The 18,537-nt window shown below is 41.1% G+C and overlaps 1 protein-coding gene across 4 annotated transcripts; it reads left to right on the forward strand.

The window, feature by feature from the left end:
- The first annotated feature begins 1,125 nt into the window (after nucleotides 1-1,125).
- On the forward strand, nucleotides 1,126-15,720 carry ccdc149a (coiled-coil domain containing 149a). Of its 4 annotated transcripts, XM_034106414.2 has the most exons (13): nucleotides 1,126-1,282; nucleotides 2,416-2,577; nucleotides 2,682-2,720; nucleotides 3,118-3,225; nucleotides 3,407-3,523; nucleotides 4,370-4,542; nucleotides 5,061-5,133; nucleotides 5,316-5,406; nucleotides 6,639-6,783; nucleotides 7,483-7,559; nucleotides 8,379-8,411; nucleotides 11,032-11,124; nucleotides 12,480-15,720. In XM_034106414.2, the coding sequence occupies exons 1-13, from the start codon at nucleotides 1,232-1,234 to the stop codon at nucleotides 12,971-12,973; spliced, it is 1,656 nt and encodes a 551-aa protein (XP_033962305.1). In that variant the 5' UTR covers nucleotides 1,126-1,231; the 3' UTR covers nucleotides 12,974-15,720. The 4 variants fall into 4 exon arrangements, with proteins under 4 accessions (XP_033962305.1, XP_033962307.1, XP_033962306.1 ...); XM_034106416.2 differs by lacking the exon at nucleotides 8,379-8,411; XM_034106415.2 differs by lacking the exon at nucleotides 8,379-8,411 and having other exon boundaries at nucleotides 6,644-6,783; nucleotides 11,009-11,124.
- The last annotated feature ends 2,817 nt before the right edge of the window (nucleotides 15,721-18,537 follow it).

Consider the following 18,537-nt stretch of genomic DNA (forward strand, 5'->3'; position numbering starts at 1 on the left):
TTATAAACGTTAGTCCTTAACATCTATCACTGTGTATATCACCATTCAAACATCTTTTAGAAGTTGAACAAACTCCACACAGCTCAGTAAAGACTGAAATGTTGACTTTATTTGATCATTTCAGTAAAAACTAACGTTCATATTTCTCTTTTTGATTATAATACTGATGAACGTTCAGAACAAAGCACTTTGGCAACTTACCACCTATGTTTTAAAATGCTTAATAAGCACCGTAACTTTCATGATATAATTTCACGGTCATAATCGGTTGTTTCCGTGAACGGCCGACTGTTGAGTGACGGCAAATGCTGCGGCTGCAAGGCATTGTGGGGCAGTATTTTCGCTTCTCCTGTCGGTAAGGGAGGTCCAGTGGTTCCTAAGCTAAAGGAGGTTATAAAGGAAGTTTGAAACCTCCTTTCCTTTCATTCTCATCATTCTAGAGAATTCGAACAGCACTTATCATGGCTGACACTGAGGGACTTCCGGGTGATTTCACTCCTTTAGGAAGGTTCCTAAGCTAAATGGACTATTCGACTTCAGCCCTCCTTTACTTTCATTTAGAGAATTGGAACGGCACTTATCATGGCTGCCACTGAGGGACTTCCGGGTCATTTCACTTGGTTAGGAAGGTTCCTAAGCTAAATGGACTATTGGAACGCAACCCAGGGTTTACAGCGGGGGCGGGCAAGAATCAGCCACACTGCGATTACCAGAGGTGGGACCAAGTCATTGTTTTGCAAGTCGATGGTCGATGCTCGGTCCTCGAAGTGCATTTAGAGAAATGAGATGTCCTTCAACATGGCGCGCTGAAATTCATTTCCGGGTCACTACCGGAGGACCGAGGAGTCGAGGAGGGGAAATTTGAGTATTGAGAAACCTCTCATATGATGCCTTCGTGCTTTTATTGTGAAGGAAACCTTCAATTTACATTGTATTCCTCTAAAAAGAGCGCTTCAGTTTAGCTATTTTACAGAAACATTTATTTGATAGTGTCACATATGGAAAAGGGTTGAATTAATATCAGAATTATGCTCAAAATTGCTCTTTATTTTCATCACTGTACCGGAAGTCGTATTTTTTTCCCCCACATCTCATTCCGCGCGAATTGACAGCGGAGCCAGAAAACAGTGACACCGCATCCGGATAAACAAACGGGGGAGTGGCGGCTCGGACTGAGGCGGACAGGCAGCCTGTGTCCTGACATTGTTTTGCAAAAATATTCCGGATAATAATGCAGTCTTCCAAGAGGAGCGAGAATGACTGGCAGGGGCTGGTAAGCGAGGTGAGTGAGACCGGGAACAGCTGTGCAGAGGCGGACTACTTTTACCGAAGCTCCGGTGTCCATATGGAACAGCTTTACTGTTTGAATAGACCGAGGAGATAACGTCAACATCACAAATAAACCCACTTTGTATTTGTTGTTTGTATGATATGCTATCTACTGGTTGATTTAAGAGGTGAGCATGTTATTTTGTCAGGCCTCCGGGTTGGAAATGCAGTGCCACATGCCCACATCCTTAACACGACCTGATGCAACACACCTGTAGGGCTGCTGCATCCATCTACATTGCTCGAATTCATCTTTAATGCTATTTAGAACTATTCGACCAAAGGGGGATATATTAAATAGACATTTAAATATTTCAAAGTGTAGGCTAATGTTTAGGGCTGCTTAATTTGAGTAAAATATCCTCATAACGTTGTGATAAATATGTTTAAATAAGTTTACTTAGTTTGTTGCTGCCTTCAATGTACTTCTAAAATACAACACATTGCTGTTGAAGTATTAGTATTAGCACTATCCTATAATAAAGAAAATGTACTTGAGAAAAATGTCAGCTTTGACTTTATTAATGTAGATAGTTTTATTTTTATTTTAATACTCACTATTTTCTGATGTTTTTCTGACCAAACAAACCATCCATTATTAAGTGGCAAAAGTAACTGCTTCATTTAAATTGCATTAGTTGCAACTGTGAAAGAGTGGTTATCATGGCTGAGCTGCAGACACTACTACAAGCTGCTATTTAATTTGGTTATGAGCTGTAGCCTACTGACGGATATGAAGCTTCGCTCGTTTCCCTCTGCTGTGTGTTATCTACATGTAAGGCACTTGGCTTCAGTGTGTGTTTTTCCACCTGTAGGGCACTGGGGTTGGTATTATTTGCACAGTTAAGTGTTTCTAACATTACCGTCCCTGTTGCACACTTTGAAGCCAAGAAGCTGGATGATACAGTTGATTTTATATACAGTTGTACTCTTTGGCCCCTGGAATTAACACGAAAAGTGTCAGTGTCAGCAATTAAAGGGCAAAGCGGCCACAAGAATGCCCCGAAATCTGTGATCAAACCAATGATGTGGAGAGTCACAGTCCCTAACCTGTGCTCTGATGGTGTGTGTGCGCGGTGTTTGTAGTTCCTGGTGTGTAAGCGGAAGCTGGAGAGTAAAAAGGAGGCTCTGCTCATCCTGTCTAAGGAGCTGGACACCTGTCAGCAGGAGAGGGATCAGTACCAGCTGATGGCCAACCAGTTGAGGGAGCGCCACCAGGGACTGAAGAAGAAGTACAGGGAGCTCATCGTGAGTGCTCGTGTTGATCTGTCCTCAGTATTTTCTCTACACACATTTTTCCCTGTCTCCGTGTGGACTTCCAGTTTAAATACTAAACTCTTTTCATATTTTAGGATGGTGACCCTTCTTTGCCACCAGAAAAACGCAATCAAGTAAGTTGTGGTTAAAATCAAGGACTCCATTTATGCCAAAAGTATTTCTTACTAAAGCATATCTTATATATCTGCTATATAAGTACTGTATTTTTGTTAACGTTTTGCTAGTGTAATATAGGTTAGAAATTAGCCGCAAAAAAGTGTTAATATAATTCTAAATTAAGTATAGAATAGTTAATACAATGTAATACAAAATTAACACGATTACCATTTTGAATATATTTTTCAATGAGAATAATGATCAAACCTTCTCATATCGTGAATTATATTGTTATTGCAATATCAGCCAAATAATCGCAATAAGTAATATTTCCAAATCCTGCAGCCCTAATCTCCATGACGATCCACGCCAATCACCAGCTGTTTTCACGATTCTCCTCCACCTTCTCCTCAGGTGAACCTGGCTCAGCTGCTGAGAGACTCCAGGGAACGAGCCAAAAAGCTGACGGAGGAGGTGAAGGAGCTGACGCAGAGGCTGACGGAGGCCCAGGGGGACAGCAAGGTGAGGTGACCTGCAGCAGCATCCCCCCCCCAAACACACACACACACACACACACACACACACACACACACACACACACACACACACACACACACACACACACACACACACACACACACACATCCAGTGCATGAGTAGATGTGCTTGAGGGAAGCAGTGAATTGAACTTATTTTTCCACAGCTGCTAAGGCTGACCATAACTCGACAGAGGCTAGGTGATGAGGAGGTGGGGCCGCGACATTTCCCCCCCCATGAACGTGAGGACCTTGTTCACCAGCTGGAGAGAGCAGGGCTCCAGGTTGATGAATGTTCTTACTTTCTACACAAAAAAATCAACATACTGAACCCAGAAAAGCTTCTTATTTTAGATGGTCTCGCGTCAAGACTCTAGTAATAAATATTACTTTAATAATGGAGTTTTCTAGGAACATTCACCCCTATCAAGCAGTGGCGGTTCTAATCCAATTTTACTTTATAAACATAAAATACAGTAATTGGTATTTGTTTTTGAAAAGGTATTTGTTTTAGTACATTTAAGTTACAGTCCTTTGTTTGAGTAGTTTTTTTAATTTAGAGTATTTCTTTTAGTAACTTTAAGCGACAATTTAATTAAAACACATAAACAGTATTTGCTTTAAATAAGGTAATGAACAGTTTAATCTCCACTGGACATCCAGTTCTCTGATTTGATTTAGTTCGAATAGATCTTGATATTGTTACCTTTTTTTTGGAGGGGGGTCACAGGGGGGGTCCCTGGTCAGTGTTACGGGGCACTGGCCCCTGTTGGCCTCCCCTAGAACCGCCCCTGCTATCAAGGCTCCGTCTGTAATTGTTTGATTTTTTTTTCCAACAATTAACATGATAAGCTGTTGTACATGCCTGACTCTCACCCCATTACTGCCATCACTTCCTTTACGATACATCCACACAGTGTAGTAAATACTGCCTTTTAGGAGGCTTATAATTTGGTGGTGTTGAATTGGATTTCATTAGGTTGATGAAAATATTCTGTTCCCTCCTTAAAACCTGCTTTTGAGGTGTTCTTAAAAGCAATTCACCTGTATATGCTCCAGTAGAGCCTCTCACTCAGCTCAATACAGTATCCAAGGTTTTACAGGTGGTCTTTTTGGTTGTCTTTTTCTAGATGGAAGAGATGGAGCACAACATGAAGGCTCTGACCGACGAGCTGCAGGACGTGAAGGCGGAACGCGGCGTGTTCAGGGAGAAGACCTACCGCCTCAACGTGGAGCTCAACCACGTCCTGGGCAACCGTGAGGCACGCATCATTGATGTGGATGCCCTCTGCATGGAGAACAGGTGAATGGGACAAAAGATCTTTGGGAACTACTTTCCCATATCTCCAGTTCTAGAGAGGCCATGTGTTTTCTACAAGCTGCAGATTCTCAGACACTTGCTTTCACTCTAAGTAACTGCTTCCTGTGTAGACATGTCTCCGTATTTACCCTCTTTCGTTTGCTTTACTGGGTGTAAACACATCAGAATTATTCTGTTTTGGAAATAAAGAGAAGAGTATCTCTTTTATAAAGAATATAATTTTATATTGTAAAAGCTGAAAAGTGAAGTTAAAGATATAACCACATCTTTAAATGTGTAAGAACGACAAGTTTTATTTTTTTATTATTTAAAATGTTTCAGAGAAATGTGTAATTTTAATTAAGCTAACGCAGCGTTTCCTCTGGTCTACTGTGAGAGAATTGTCATATATTTACTTATTATCCAGTTTTTAGCCACATTTTCACCATACCTTCATAAGATCATGAAAATGATAGCGGCAGCCGAACAGATTTTTAACGTGATTCTCGTTGCTGATGCAGGTATTTGCAGGAGCGGTTGAGCCAACTGCAAGAGGAGGTGAACCTGCTGAAATCCAACAGCATGAAATACAAGGTACAGATGGAGGGCCTCTGACTTTGACGATTCATTTGACTTCACGAGAATGTGTATTCTTAAACGGTGGCACTGCAAGCTTTATTCCTCCTTTATTCATTCTCTTTTTCTTTCAAACATTTCCCAAATTGGGATCAAAAAAGTACTTTGTATCTTATCTTATCTTTCCCACCCTCCAACAGACAGCTCTTGAGAGGAGGAAGAACTCCTCCAGCATGTACGGAAAATCAAACAGCAGCAGTCCGCTAACTGGAGTCCTCTCGGCAAAACAAGGTACACACTGATAAATAGATGAGGACATAATGATGATGAAAATACAAATATTGCCTAGTAGGTTTACACGTACAAGGATTTTGCTTTACCATACACAAATGCAGTAAGTGAATAAATTGAACCAAAAGGGACTAAAAATTGAACTATTATAAAAACTATTATATTTTTCAAAATATAAAAATATTTTACTATAAATATACAAAAACTAAATGGAGTAAATATGACAGTAATCAAATCAGTGATCGGACGTCAAGTGGAGAGCTGTGTAATATATTTACAATGCATCTTAGACATGGTAGACAAAGAAAGTGCTACCCTGATTCTCTCTTCAGTGTAACAAATCGGTTAAAAAACCTTTGTTTCTAGCTGTGCATTATTTAATAACTTCTTCTTTGCTGGTGCTTGGAGCCTCGGCCTGGACTCCAGCTGTGTTACTAATTGTATCGGGAGTGGCAGAGAGCAGGGAATGAGCATGCCAGGATGACTGACAGGAGCTGGCAGCAGCAGCACAGTGGGCTCCGGAGTTAAAGTTAGGAGTGTCTCCAAGTAGGCAGCTGCTTCCAACTCTCCATCTCTGTCTTACTCCTGTCATGCTGTGTTCCCAAATTCATGTCAAATCACCCTACTTTTTAGGGGGATCTTTTACTTTAAGTTAAAGTTGTATTGGTGCATTATGTAGGGGCAGGTGGTCCCACACGTTTTTGATTATTTTGTCCATGGCACATCTTCTAACTAGGCCTGCACGAAGTTGAGAAATGACTAATTTCACAAAATGCGACCGATTTTATCATATTTCTCATTATCACTGAGGTGTTTTACGACCACTGTATTCGTCTGTCTGTATTGTTTTGTGTTCATTTGTTGTAACTTTGTTCATGCTGCCCTCTTGGCCAGGTCGCTCTTGAAAAATATATTTTAATCTCAATGAGACTTTTACCTGGTTAAGTAAAGGATATATATCATTAATAAATATATAAAACAATTATAGTGAATACAATTTTTTATAATAACTGTATTTTAACACATGTATTGCCTTAAACAAATCATTTGCCTACTATGATTTGAATATTGCACTAGTCCATATTGAGATTTTGATACATTTTAGATGAATTGTGCATTCCTTACTTCGAATAAAATTAGCTGTCTCTGTTTTTTATCCTCTCCTTCTTTCCCTTCCTACCTGTCTTTCTGTTTCTACTTGTTCCACCTTCAATGTTCCCTCTCCTTCACAGTCCAGGAGCTGTTCCTGGAGGAGCCGGGCTGCAGCCTGCCAGCCACGCCTCAGTCCATCTCCGACCTCAAGTCTCTGGCCACGGCTCTGCTGGAGACCATCCACGAGAAGAACCTGGTCATCCAGCACCAGAGGCACACCAACAGGTACTGAAATACTACTTTAAATGATCACAGGAACCTTACCGGCCCCTCTGTTGACTTTAAGGACTTTTTCATTTAACCTCATAAACCTTTCCCCCAAAATAAGCATGTTTGCTGGTTAAACCCTTTAAAAATAGACAATAAGCCCATCTCCCACTGCCAGTAGAGGAGTAGGCCTAGCAGCATAGTAAACAGTGAAAAGCAGCTCAATGGTTACTTCTTATCTATATATTCTTTATTCAGTCTCTCTTTTAAACTAAAACCAGAGTTAAAAAGTGCAAAGATACAAACATGCTTTTCATGTCAATGGAGTCCGGTTGCTTTGTGGAAAGCAAATTAGTTGTATTTTCTTCTATGTTGATAAATTGTAATAATCCATTTTGATTATATTTACTATTCACTTAAATGTGTTTCATGACATCAACAGCAAAAGAGGCAATAATGATAATGTCCCCTCGGATGTCATGTGTCCATCCCCACTGATAAACACAGTGACTTTTTCACTCATTTGTCCCGGGAAGGAATGCCGATTGTAACCTGTCCCACTAAAGCCAGATGTAAGCGGCTTTATAATGTTTGCATACCTGTTTGAGGATTCTCCTCCACCTCCAAGGCAAACACCAAACTGTGACACACACACACATACACACACTGTTTATCAGGCCCCCCCCAGTAACCCGACCCATCGTACCTTGCCTGCAGGATCCTGGGAAACAGAGTCGGAGATCTGGAGAGGAAGCTGAAGACGTTAGAGGTGTCAGGACTGTGGAGTCTCCCAGGTGGGTCCAACGTCCAAACGCTTCCACACAAAGAAACATTTTTTTTTATAAACATGCACCATATGCACTATCCTTCACAAAGTCCCTTCTATATTTTAATCTCACATACAGTTCTTCAACAACAGAGTAACAGTCATTTATAATAAATATTCTAACATAACTCTCTTGTTAAACATCATTTCAAGGGTGCAGTTATTTGCCATGCATATAAATGTTTTTGGTCTAAGTGTAAAACAAATATTTTCCAATTATATTGAATGTTTCTGAGTAATCCAGGCAGAAAACATTGATTTTAATATTTGAATGTCATCATTACTGGCTGTAAAGCAGTTACTGTACCTCACTCTGAAGTAAGGCATCTTCCCCTGAATACTTAATCCACCTGTAGCTACACCACACCATTAACAAACACGACCATGTGACCACAGGTGAGTGTGAGCGTGTTGACATAAAGATAATGTGAAAAAGAAAATGGATAACTGTTATCTACCAGTGCTGAAGAAATGTGCAAGGTAATTGTTTTCATAAACTGAATCCTTTCATACATTGCTCTATTTTATACTTGATGTTTTTAGTAAAAGGCCAACTGGCTTAAAGGGACATTTCACCCCTCAATCAAAAATAATATATAATATGATCTATATTGATAAAAATCACTTTAGTTCAGAAGATAAATATGTATTTATTGTTGTTTGTGGGTGAACTGTCTACCAAAAAAAAAAACGTTCCTACTTTTCTCTCTTTTAAAATTCTAAATACATTATTGAGGTTTTTTGTTCATAACGGTGTTTCTCTCTCTCCTCTCCGGCTGCGTCCCAGGCTTGACCTACCGCGTATCTGTGGGAATTGGGAGTATGTATTCCTTCTGCCCCACTTAGCCCGCCCATGCCCTCCACTCTGTCATGCCAGGACAAATCTGGGCAGACGCCCAGAAAGTGTGTCACCTCGTGCCCACCGTTTACTGTGTGTGTTGACCACCCGCTCATCTGTCTGCTCATGATACCATTGACTGGAGCGGCTGCCTGAATATCACACACTGATCCTCTCGGTCCAGTGGACCCGTCTCAAACACTCAGGGAAAGAAAGATTATATTTTAATGTTAGCATTGGGAGTGTTTTAAGAGCATGAGAGAAGCCTCAGCACGCTAATGTTTTCTGGGGTTGTTTTAAAATGCGCTCAGATTCTCACCTCATAAATCACATTCGGGCAGAGTGATACGTAATGCAGCGTCAGAGACAAGAGAACATGATTTGATTAACAAAAACAAATATGGTGATAGAAAATAAGGTAAAATAAGCTCATAAAAATGCAGAGATTGTTTGTGTAAATCTGTCATTATGAGACAGTGGATGTACAAAAGAACATTTTAAATGCAGCTTGCATTCATAAACCCAATAACATAAACAACACCTGCATCCATGCATGAGGCCTAGAAATAAATAGTTGTACGTGTTGCAAAGATGGCTGTTTCCCTTCTTCAAAAGAAACCTGATCCTCAAAGTAGCAAAACCGAACAACAATGTACTCTCCCAAATGTAGGCATCACAAGTGTTCGTCCCAAATAACATGTACTAAAGCATTTCACCTAAACTATAAAACAGTTCCGTGTTTCCCCACTAGAGAGAGCTGTTGTGCCGCGTATTTGTCAGCCTGAAGGGTGGAGGGGCTGCGGCTGGATGGAGGTGCCCTGTCACGAGACCGTCATTCTCACCGCCATAAAACTGACAAGCATCCATTACTGAAAATGATTGCCCACATTACAAACACATTTAGGGGAATGTGCCGTTATTAGGGAATTTGTAGGCGAGGGCCCAGAGTGCCTGACGAGCACGCTGTCCACCACAGTTAGGGAGACAGGAATATAGAGCGAGATGTGTGCGTCTGTGGCCTTGATGTGATATGAAGTTGGGCTGATGGATATTAGAGGCAAACAGGATAGGACGGGGGGGGCCTTGGCTGCCTATTGGAGGCCCGGAGAACACTCGAGGTGACTACGCTGTCTCCGGATGAGAGAGAGACAAAAACAATAAGAGTGACATGGATGCAGTGAGTCAGATAAAGATGTGATTGATTGATCGCCACCAGTGAGTGTGGGCTGAAATGTAACTCAGCAAGTGAAAGCCTGTCGGAGTGGCTCCGCTGTTGCAAAGACACAGGTGGAGACAACATTTTTGAGATCTTTTCAGGATCCAGAGACAGATTTTTTCCTGTTAAGAAGAATTGTCCTTGTCAATCCAGAGCTACGCAGCACTGGCGGGTTCCTATTTGACACACGTCTCTTATGTCTCATATTATTCAGGATGCAGAGTGTATGATCTCATATTTTTTGAAATATTGTATAGTGCAGAAGAGCCTGTTGCATTTGCATGAGTGTGAGTTCAATTTTCAATACTTTCTAACCATAAAGCAGGGATAGTCTTGAAAATAAAATCTCAAATGGATGCGTTGCACAAATATATATGCAAATAAAAATGTGTATTGTGACTTTAATGAGGCATCTTTAAGTGCAAGTCAAATTACCAAATTATTATTTAATTTTCATGAAAAAAGAGTGCTGAAGAAATGTACGTTCACTACTGCAAATATAATTTTGAAATAAAAAAGTTATTTATTGGTTGTTACATTTTTGTTAAATAAAGAAGCAATAAAGGACATTTACGGCTTCCTACATGCATCATACATTTTGCAGGTAAACTAGACAAATTCCACAAACGTATCCTAATTAATCCTGGAGGTGCATCAGTGTGTGTACCAAATGTCCAATAGTTGTTGAGACATTTCAATTAAAAGAATGTCACACAATAAAAGAATAAACTTGTAAGACGCTCTCAGCTGCTCAAAGCGCTCACTGTTGCCACGTCAGTATCAGCAAAACAATATGGACTGCATTCATAACAATATGGTCTCCGTTCACCATTGATGATTCTCACGCATCGTGTCATCCATTTTCTGTTTGTTTGTGCGCTTCACACATGAATGGTCAGAGAAACGGGCCTATTCACAGTTTGTGTGAAGGCAAAAGCTGATTACAGGCTGATTACAGGCTGTGTGTGTGTGTGTGTGTGTGTGTGTGTGTGTGTGTGTGTGTGTGTGTGTGTGTGTGTGTGTGTGTGTGTGTGTGTGTGTGTGTGTGTGTGTGTGTGTGTGTGTGTGTGTGTGTGTGTGTGTGTGTGTGTGTGTGTGTGTGTGTGTGTGTGTGTGTGTGTGTGTGTGTGTGTGTGTGTGTGTGTGTTTGTGAGTGTGTATTTGTTTGTGATGTCTGGTTTATAGTGCTCCTATCAGTAGCATATGGTGTCAGCCTCAGAGGCGTGCAGCCATCACTAATGAAGACAGATGACAGGGAATGTGTGTGTGTGTGTGTGTGTGTTCAAAGTGCCATACATGTGCTCCATCCAATCCACCAAAAACTCTTCATAACTAACTTTGTTTTTGAATGCAAAAGTAACAGTTTGTGTGAGTGTGGTGTTACAGGAACACGAGACAACAACACAGTGAATGAAAATCTTCAACCGGAGCTTCACCCAACACAAGCCACGCCTTCCCCACACCTGCAGCCACCCAAAGGTGAGTGTGTGAGTGTGTGTGACTGGTTCCCCGAGCCATTAACAAGAAAACCTGCAGCTAACCGCATAAGCACTGTAATTAGCCGCCGCGTGCTAAACACTCCTCGCTATCTCCCACGGTTAACCCAAGTGCTTTCCCTTCCCGCCTCCACTCCTCATTGGTGCAAGCTGCCCAAATGCCATGGCATTTTGGAAATGTGAAGCAAATTCTCGCCCACTGACATTCAGAAACTTCTGCCGTGTTCTCTTTGAAAGGAGATGGGGGACGGGGGGGGCCATAAATATGGATGCCAGTTCAAGTAATGTTGCTTTCTTCCTGTGTGTGTGTGTGTGTGTGTGTGTGTGTGTGTGTGTGTGTGTGTGTGTGTGTGTGTGTGTGTGTGTGTGTGTGTGTGTGTGTGTGTGTGTGTGTGTGTGTGTGTGTGTGTGTGTGTGTGTGTGTGTGTGTGTGTGTGTGTGTGTGTGTGTGTGTGTGTGTGTGTGTGTGTGTGTGTGTGTGTGTGTGTGTGTGTGTGTGTGTGTGGGGGGAAAAGGTGGCTGGGACTCTATGTGCAGTCTTTAACCTTTTTGCCTGCACTTCCACAAATATGGGTCAGTAATCCCCAAAGTGAAAGCATATTTTGGCGAAGAGGCAGAACTAAGCTGTTGCTGTTGCCCAGATGCGGCGTCACACTTGTCTTGCGTCCTCTTGTCTGGGGCACTGCTGCTATATTTAGCTTGTTGCCATGGAAGCACTTCAGTCACATAAGTAATTGAAACTTTCTACATTGACACAGTTGTCCAAAAATAGGAAACTTTTCCTTTAGCTTTCTTTTGAAAGTGTTTTTAGGCCTCAGGGCGTTATGCTTTGTGGTTGTGTTCCGATTCTTGAGGAACGCAATATTTTAGAAACCACTGGAGGGAATGTCTTAAAATATGGCACAAATGTACATTTGGACTCGAGGATGAACCTGTTAGATTTGAGTGGAAAAGGGACAAGTCACAAAACATATTTTTTTTGGAAATACATGAAATTAAATTGCAACTGGACTTTTTGGTAGAGTCAAACAATGGCAAGGCACTACGTTAAGTACATAAACACTGACTTCATTAATGCACATCATGTGAGCACGTCTTTCAAAATGTTCAGTATATTGTTCTCATTTCCGGACAATAATACCACTTTAATACCACTGCTCACCATCTCAGTTGTTGGACTAGTTCTGTATGTGCTTCTCCTCAGGACTTATTTCCTTTTACTGTGTATGCAGGAAGGAACAGAAAGAAGTATCTGTTTTCAGATAAAACTGTGGCCTAAGATCAAGTGAGTAATTAAAACGACCAGTTGTCTCCTCTCCCCTCTCCCCCTCGTGTCAGATGGATCATCGTGGGAATGCCACTCCGCTGGCAGCGACCTCGGCACAGATGGCACACCTGCACTGCTCCAGTCCCTGCAGCCTCTCCCGGGGTTGGAGACTAATGGAATTGACAGGAGAGGCGGAGAAATCTTGACGGAAGACGGAGCCCCCTTGGAGCTGGGGGAGGGGCGCTGTCCGGTGGAGGAGGCGGGGCATGAGGCGGAGGGAGTGGAGGATGAAGAGCTGGGCTCCACGGTGGAGGAAGGAGAGGAGGCCGCTCTGGCGCTCGGTGTCACAGCCACTGACTCACACCTTCCCTGGCTTCCAATCAAACAAGCGTCTGCGGATCTTTCAGAGGCGGGTCGGCATCAGCCCGGAGAGTCCCAGGACGATGGGTCAGATCATGAACCTGAACATGTAGAAGCCTCAACCCCAGAGAGCCGGTCCAGCACAGGGGAGTGGAACGTTTTGGATCTGCGCAGAGACGCCTGTCGATCTGAAAACTTGGCATGATCTCCCCTCGCTTAAAGACTTACTCAAACTCTTCTCATTCTTATTGATAATTGGCAAAGCCTTGTGAAGCTGAACGGCTTGTCAGTATGACGTTTCAACGATATGTGTAGGAGGTACTCCAAAGGATTCCTGAAAAACTAGTTCTGAAATATCAGAGAGAAGTAGACAAACATAAGTACACTATGCATTGAAAGTTAACTCAATATAATTTGAGAATGAAAGGATATTCAAATCAAGGGAAAAGCTTACCGGTCCAAAAGCAAGTGGCACTCTACATTTGAATAACTTATGTTAAGGGAAACAGAGACATGAATGTTATTGCGCAGCAGGGTAATTCAATGTAGTGATTTATTTTAGGCTCCCTACAGCTTTCATTATGTAATAATAATAATTATAATACATGGTATTTATATAGCGCTTTTCCTGGTGCTCAAAGACGCCTATACCATACAAGTCAATTACCCCCCTTTAACCTTTGTTTAAAGCCAGGGTTCTTGTGGATACTTAAACATTCTTAAAAGGCATTGAATTATTGAATATAAAAGTAAGGCATTAATACAATGTCTAAAATCAATCTTTTACAGTCTAAAAACTGCTAAGACATAGAAAGTAGTAACAGGAAGTAGTAGTTTTGTCTCGAAGATATTTGACGTTGGTTTGCTAACGTAGGTTTGGACAGTAGCTGTTTTTAGGGAGGGGCTTAGCCAAGGTTTGATGGCATGAATCATCCTGAGTTCACTCAGCGTGGCCAGCGCTCATTAGCTCCCTGCTCCACCTAGCCGCTCTGTTTTAGTCAATAAAACGGAGAGAAAACACTTTTTCAGCCGGAGGTTCATTTTGTACACAGACAGGAACAGACAATCTTAAAATGAATGGAGTTGAAAACTTCATGCCCTACAGGAAGAGTTACGAGAATAACAAATATGGCAGCCTCCCTCCGTCCTCCCCCTGCGATTCGATAATCCCAAATGTTTGCTTTCTTCTTCCTCCTAAGGGATGCCACTAACGGAGAGCTTAGGTCTTAGCTAGAGGTCTTAATTGACTTGCCGAAAATTGAGAAGAAAGTGCTTTGTACATTATGTGTAAATGAATAACTCTAATATTACAGATTCTATTGATGTCTATCCATCTGTACGGGTGAATCAGTGAGTTTTTATTTATTTGTATTTATTTAGACGTAGGTATTTGGATGAGACTACATGTGCCTTATATGTGGGAAACACTGGTATTTATTCATATAAACTGCATAAACCTGCAATATGAAGTTGGTATTTTCTGACCCATGCACATACAAAACAAAAACACTTTGACATTGAGCGTTTTTGATTTATATTTGTTTCCACGCAGACAGGAACTTCCTCTGATCTAAACTTGTGGTTGACTTTGTGAACTTATATTTGTTTGAGCTTTCACACACTGTTGAGGTTTGTTTGATATCAATGTTCTGCACCAGAAAATGAGCCCATATCTGCAGCAAATCTCTTCTCTCTCTCATTTCTATATGTTCACAAGGTTGGTCTCATTAATTCTGAATGCAGCAGTCTCCGTCTTTTGATTGTTTTGCAGATTAGTGCGGTTTAGCTTGATTCTCTTCTTTCCAGCTTTGAGAGGGAATTGTTCCGACATCATATAGCTACAGTTACAATAGATATGTTGAAATCTGATTTGAAATTTCATTAACATTGATTTTTGGTATTATTTTCATTTTGGGTTTTTCCCTGAATTCAACTTTTTTGTGTCCAGAGAAGGTTTTATTGCAGCTCAATGTAAATAAATATGCCACCTAGCGCAGGGGAAGCATCTCAGTCCAATTGTATGACTTAAAAAACAAAGTTAGGACATTTTGCCATAACTGTAAAAAGGATGAACGCCCATTTTGATTAGAAGCCAATATAATGCCCAGTGTGTAGAGAGGCACGCAGGTGACAGCTGGCCTCTCCAGGAAAACTGCGTCTAAGCCAGAATCCATGAACTGCTTATTCTGCAGAAGGCCACTTGCTATTTTTAATCTCTGACACAAAATAGAGGCGAGGAAAATAATTTGAGTTTTGGAGCCATGCTGTGTACAGCGTCGGCACAGTGCCAGGCAGCTGATTTGGCACAAAGCAGCAAGCGTTTTTATTCTGAGGAGTTTAAGTTTATAAAACCAGATGGAGTCTAAAATAATGGAATTGCAAGATGATACCAGGTTGTATTGGGTTTCTTTTAAAGTCATTAACCGTTTATTTTTATTTTGGCATCCATATGAAAGCCAAAGATCGTTTCTCTGATGTAGGGAAGATCTATCTGATGAAGAATGATCCACAGTATAATGTGAACAATTAAATTAAAGTGATGTTTCTAAATCTGGCAGAGCTGGCATTATTTCTGCCAGATTTGGAACCCCTTCTGTAACTATGGCCGGCATGGCTGTCTTAGGTAAGACGGCTTTTATGTGCGCAGCTCCACTTGCTTGGAACAGCCTACAGTCCAAATTAAAATTGAGCAATTTTATTTCTCTGAATGTTTTAAGGCACGTCTGCACGACATGCTTTCTGACACTATGGGTGTTTGTAAGTATTGGTGAATATGTAAATATGATGTCCTCTATTGTTTTTTTTTAATGTTTTTATGTTTCATGTGGAACTAAATTGATGCAGGTCTCCCTTGTAAAAGAGATCCATGATCTCAAGGGACCTATCTGGCTAAATAAAGGTTTGAAATTAAATAAAATGGTCATAATCTCACAAAAATCCCACTGCTGTAAATTGAACTAAAGTGTATTCTTAATATATACGAATAAACATGCAATTATGTCATTACTGACATTTAATTTTGCACCTCAATATTACTGGACCATTTAAGTCATTAACACAGTTTTACATCAGACCTAATCAATGGATCACTACTCTTTCTCTCTTCCCTTTCAGGGCTTTTCCCGCCAGAATGTGCATTTTGAAGTGCTTTGATTGGTTGCTGTTAGGTGTGTGTTCTCCTCTCTGTATCTGTTCTTCAAAGAGTGATCACAGAAATAATTTGCGTGCGATTCCTGTAGCTTTGTAGATGGGTTGTCAGCATAAAACCACTAATCTTATGATATCACAGTATGAAGTGGCTTTGTTCTGATCCCTCGCCCCCTCAGCTATCTCACCCTGCAGAGTGAGAGAGAGGAGTGGGTCACAGCAGTGCTCAGCGGCTCTAATAAGTGTGACCACCAGGGAGGGTTTGACGCCCCCTCATCTGTGGATGCTCCAAATGTCTGAGGGATGAGGGTGGACAGGGGCATGTGGAGCCAGCAGTTTCCAGGCCAACCCCTCCGCAGGGTTAATTACTATACCAACCAGACGCCCCTCCACTGATGGTCAATGCCCTTATGATCCATGCTTCATTTGCTCACCTTGCTTTTTTACGCTTACCTGAGTTTCATCATGTGGCACCTCGGAGACACTCGAGTGCAGCTTGGTCCCAGGGTGCTCGATTTGAGGAGTGTAACTTTCTGCTCTGTTGCTGACAAGGCTGTTATTATCTGAGATAATAGACCAAAGAAGGGAAAAAGCAGGCAAAATATGTCAGTCATCTTTTCCCTGCTCTTTTCATGTGGAGTTGATCATTCAAATGTATCATAGATATGATGTGCATCATTTGCTTGGTTTGCTCCTACTGCAATTACGCTGTGCATCACTCAGCAGTTGCCAAATAGAAATATGGTAATCGTGCACATTTTAAATATAAAGGGAAAAAAACATCCTAAATCTCTCTGTTATGTTATATTGGGGTGCACACAATGGTTATCTTCCTGTGTGTGAGAAGAAGATTACCAGAACATTTGTCTTCCCTCGAAGCTGCAAAGCTAGGTTAGCTGTTTCCCTTTATTTAAAGTCTTTATGCTAAGCTAAGCTAACTCTACTTTCTGCACTGATAAAAGAATGGTACCCATATTGTCATCTACTCTCCCAAATAGTTGTATTTTTAAAAACGATATCCTTAAAACAATAGGTAAATACTTATTCCCATAACAGGAAACATTTAGCCCTTATATTAGTATAGTTTCCTTCATCTCTGAATACTCAGAGATGTGACCTACCTCAGTAGATTTTCTAGAAACGGACTGCAGTAACGACAAAAAGGCTCCGAGAGCCCTGCTGGCAGCCGTCAGCGACTGTTGGAGGAACGTAAGCTGGTGGACGGACGATAAGCAGGAAGGCTACGCCGGGGGTCAGCATGGAGCCACGGCATACAGTCAGATCTCTAAGGATAGGAGATGGTGGGCCCGTCTGATAAGAGCTGACAGGGCCAATGTGATATCAGTGATGTGAGATCTGCTGCCTCCCCCAAGCAGGAGAATCAGAGTTGGGCCAAACTTATCCTGGGTTCTTCCATAATGAGCTACTCTTCAATTATCTGTCTCAGATTTCACAGAAATAGTTGAAAAATGTAATGATGCATCTTTTGGTAGTGATTACAATTCACTGCAGTTCATGGAAGGATGAGCTTTTACAGAATAGCGTTGCATTTTTTTCTTCACTATCAAACAGGGATCACTTCATTATCTTGCTGTTGCAATTTCCTCTCAAACTTTGCAAAAGTACTAACTACATTAGGACAGTGTATAATGAGTATTTCCTTTTTTGCACAAAGATATTTAGACTCTGTTGCTCCTTTGAAAAAGAAGAAAATAAAACAACATAGATTAGCTCCATGGCATAATGCCGAAACCCGCAAAATAAAGCAAAAGTCGAGACAACTTGAAAGGATATGGCGTTCCACTAAACTTGAAGAATCTCGTTTAATTTGGCATATTACTCTCAATGAATATAAGAAAGCACTGCGTAAAGCGAGAGCAGCCTACTACTCTTCATTAACCCTCTGAGACCCACATAGGACATTTCTGTTTTTGTATATTTTTGTGTTTTGCCTAATAAATTGTCATTTCTTTGCAGTAAAATCAAGTTTTACACATCCCAGAAATCAACACAACCTCAGCTAATGATATGTGTCACTCATTAGAGACTTATATACACTATAATAGGGGATATTTGCCCATAAATAAAAAATAAATAAAAAACGGAGCTTGAATGTTTTACTTATTTCATTAAAAAGAACTGCTAACCATAACATTGAAAGAAACATTCAACACAGAAAATTGCACACATTTATTATCATTGTATCATAACTGATTAGAAGATTCTAACGTATTCTGTTCAATAGTTATGCCCATTCTTTTGGGCAGTGTCCATGGGCGTTTTTTTGCGAAGAATTGTCATTTTCTGTCCTGCCAATTTTGAAGAGTACACATGATATATCATGTCCTCAATCACACATGGCATGCTGAGCAGATTCGTCTGAATTTTCATCAACATTGTCCCCTTGAAAAATCTGCTCCAAAGCCTCAGCTGTAGTAAACGTCTTTGCCGTCCTTGTTTACTTTCAAAACACTAAAAGAACGTATTCCAACTTTTATTTATTTATTTCGCGCGTGGAATTATACCGGCTCTCATTTCAGTAAACATAACATCAGAACAGACAGGCAACCCTCTGAATCAGACTCCGATTGGCTGTGACTGCATCCACTCAGAGTGTCCGAT

This window comes from Pseudochaenichthys georgianus, chromosome 18 (assembly GCF_902827115.2).
Source record: "Pseudochaenichthys georgianus chromosome 18, fPseGeo1.2, whole genome shotgun sequence".
NCBI lineage: Eukaryota > Metazoa > Chordata > Actinopteri > Perciformes > Channichthyidae > Pseudochaenichthys > Pseudochaenichthys georgianus.

What these genes read in the sequence shown, in the direction of transcription:
- ccdc149a (XM_034106414.2), top strand. Translation starts at nt 1,232, where the DNA reads ATGCAGTCTTCCAAGAGGAGCGAGAATGACTGGCAGGGGCTGGTAAGC. An exon ending in AGTCCTCTCGGCAAAACAAG is followed by an intron (nt 5,407 to 6,638) that starts GTACACACTGAT and finishes TCTCCTTCACAG; the next exon opens with TCCAGGAGCTGTTCCTGGAG. An exon ending in ACACCTGCAGCCACCCAAAG is followed by an intron (nt 11,125 to 12,479) that starts GTGAGTGTGTGA and finishes CCCTCGTGTCAG; the next exon opens with ATGGATCATCGTGGGAATGC.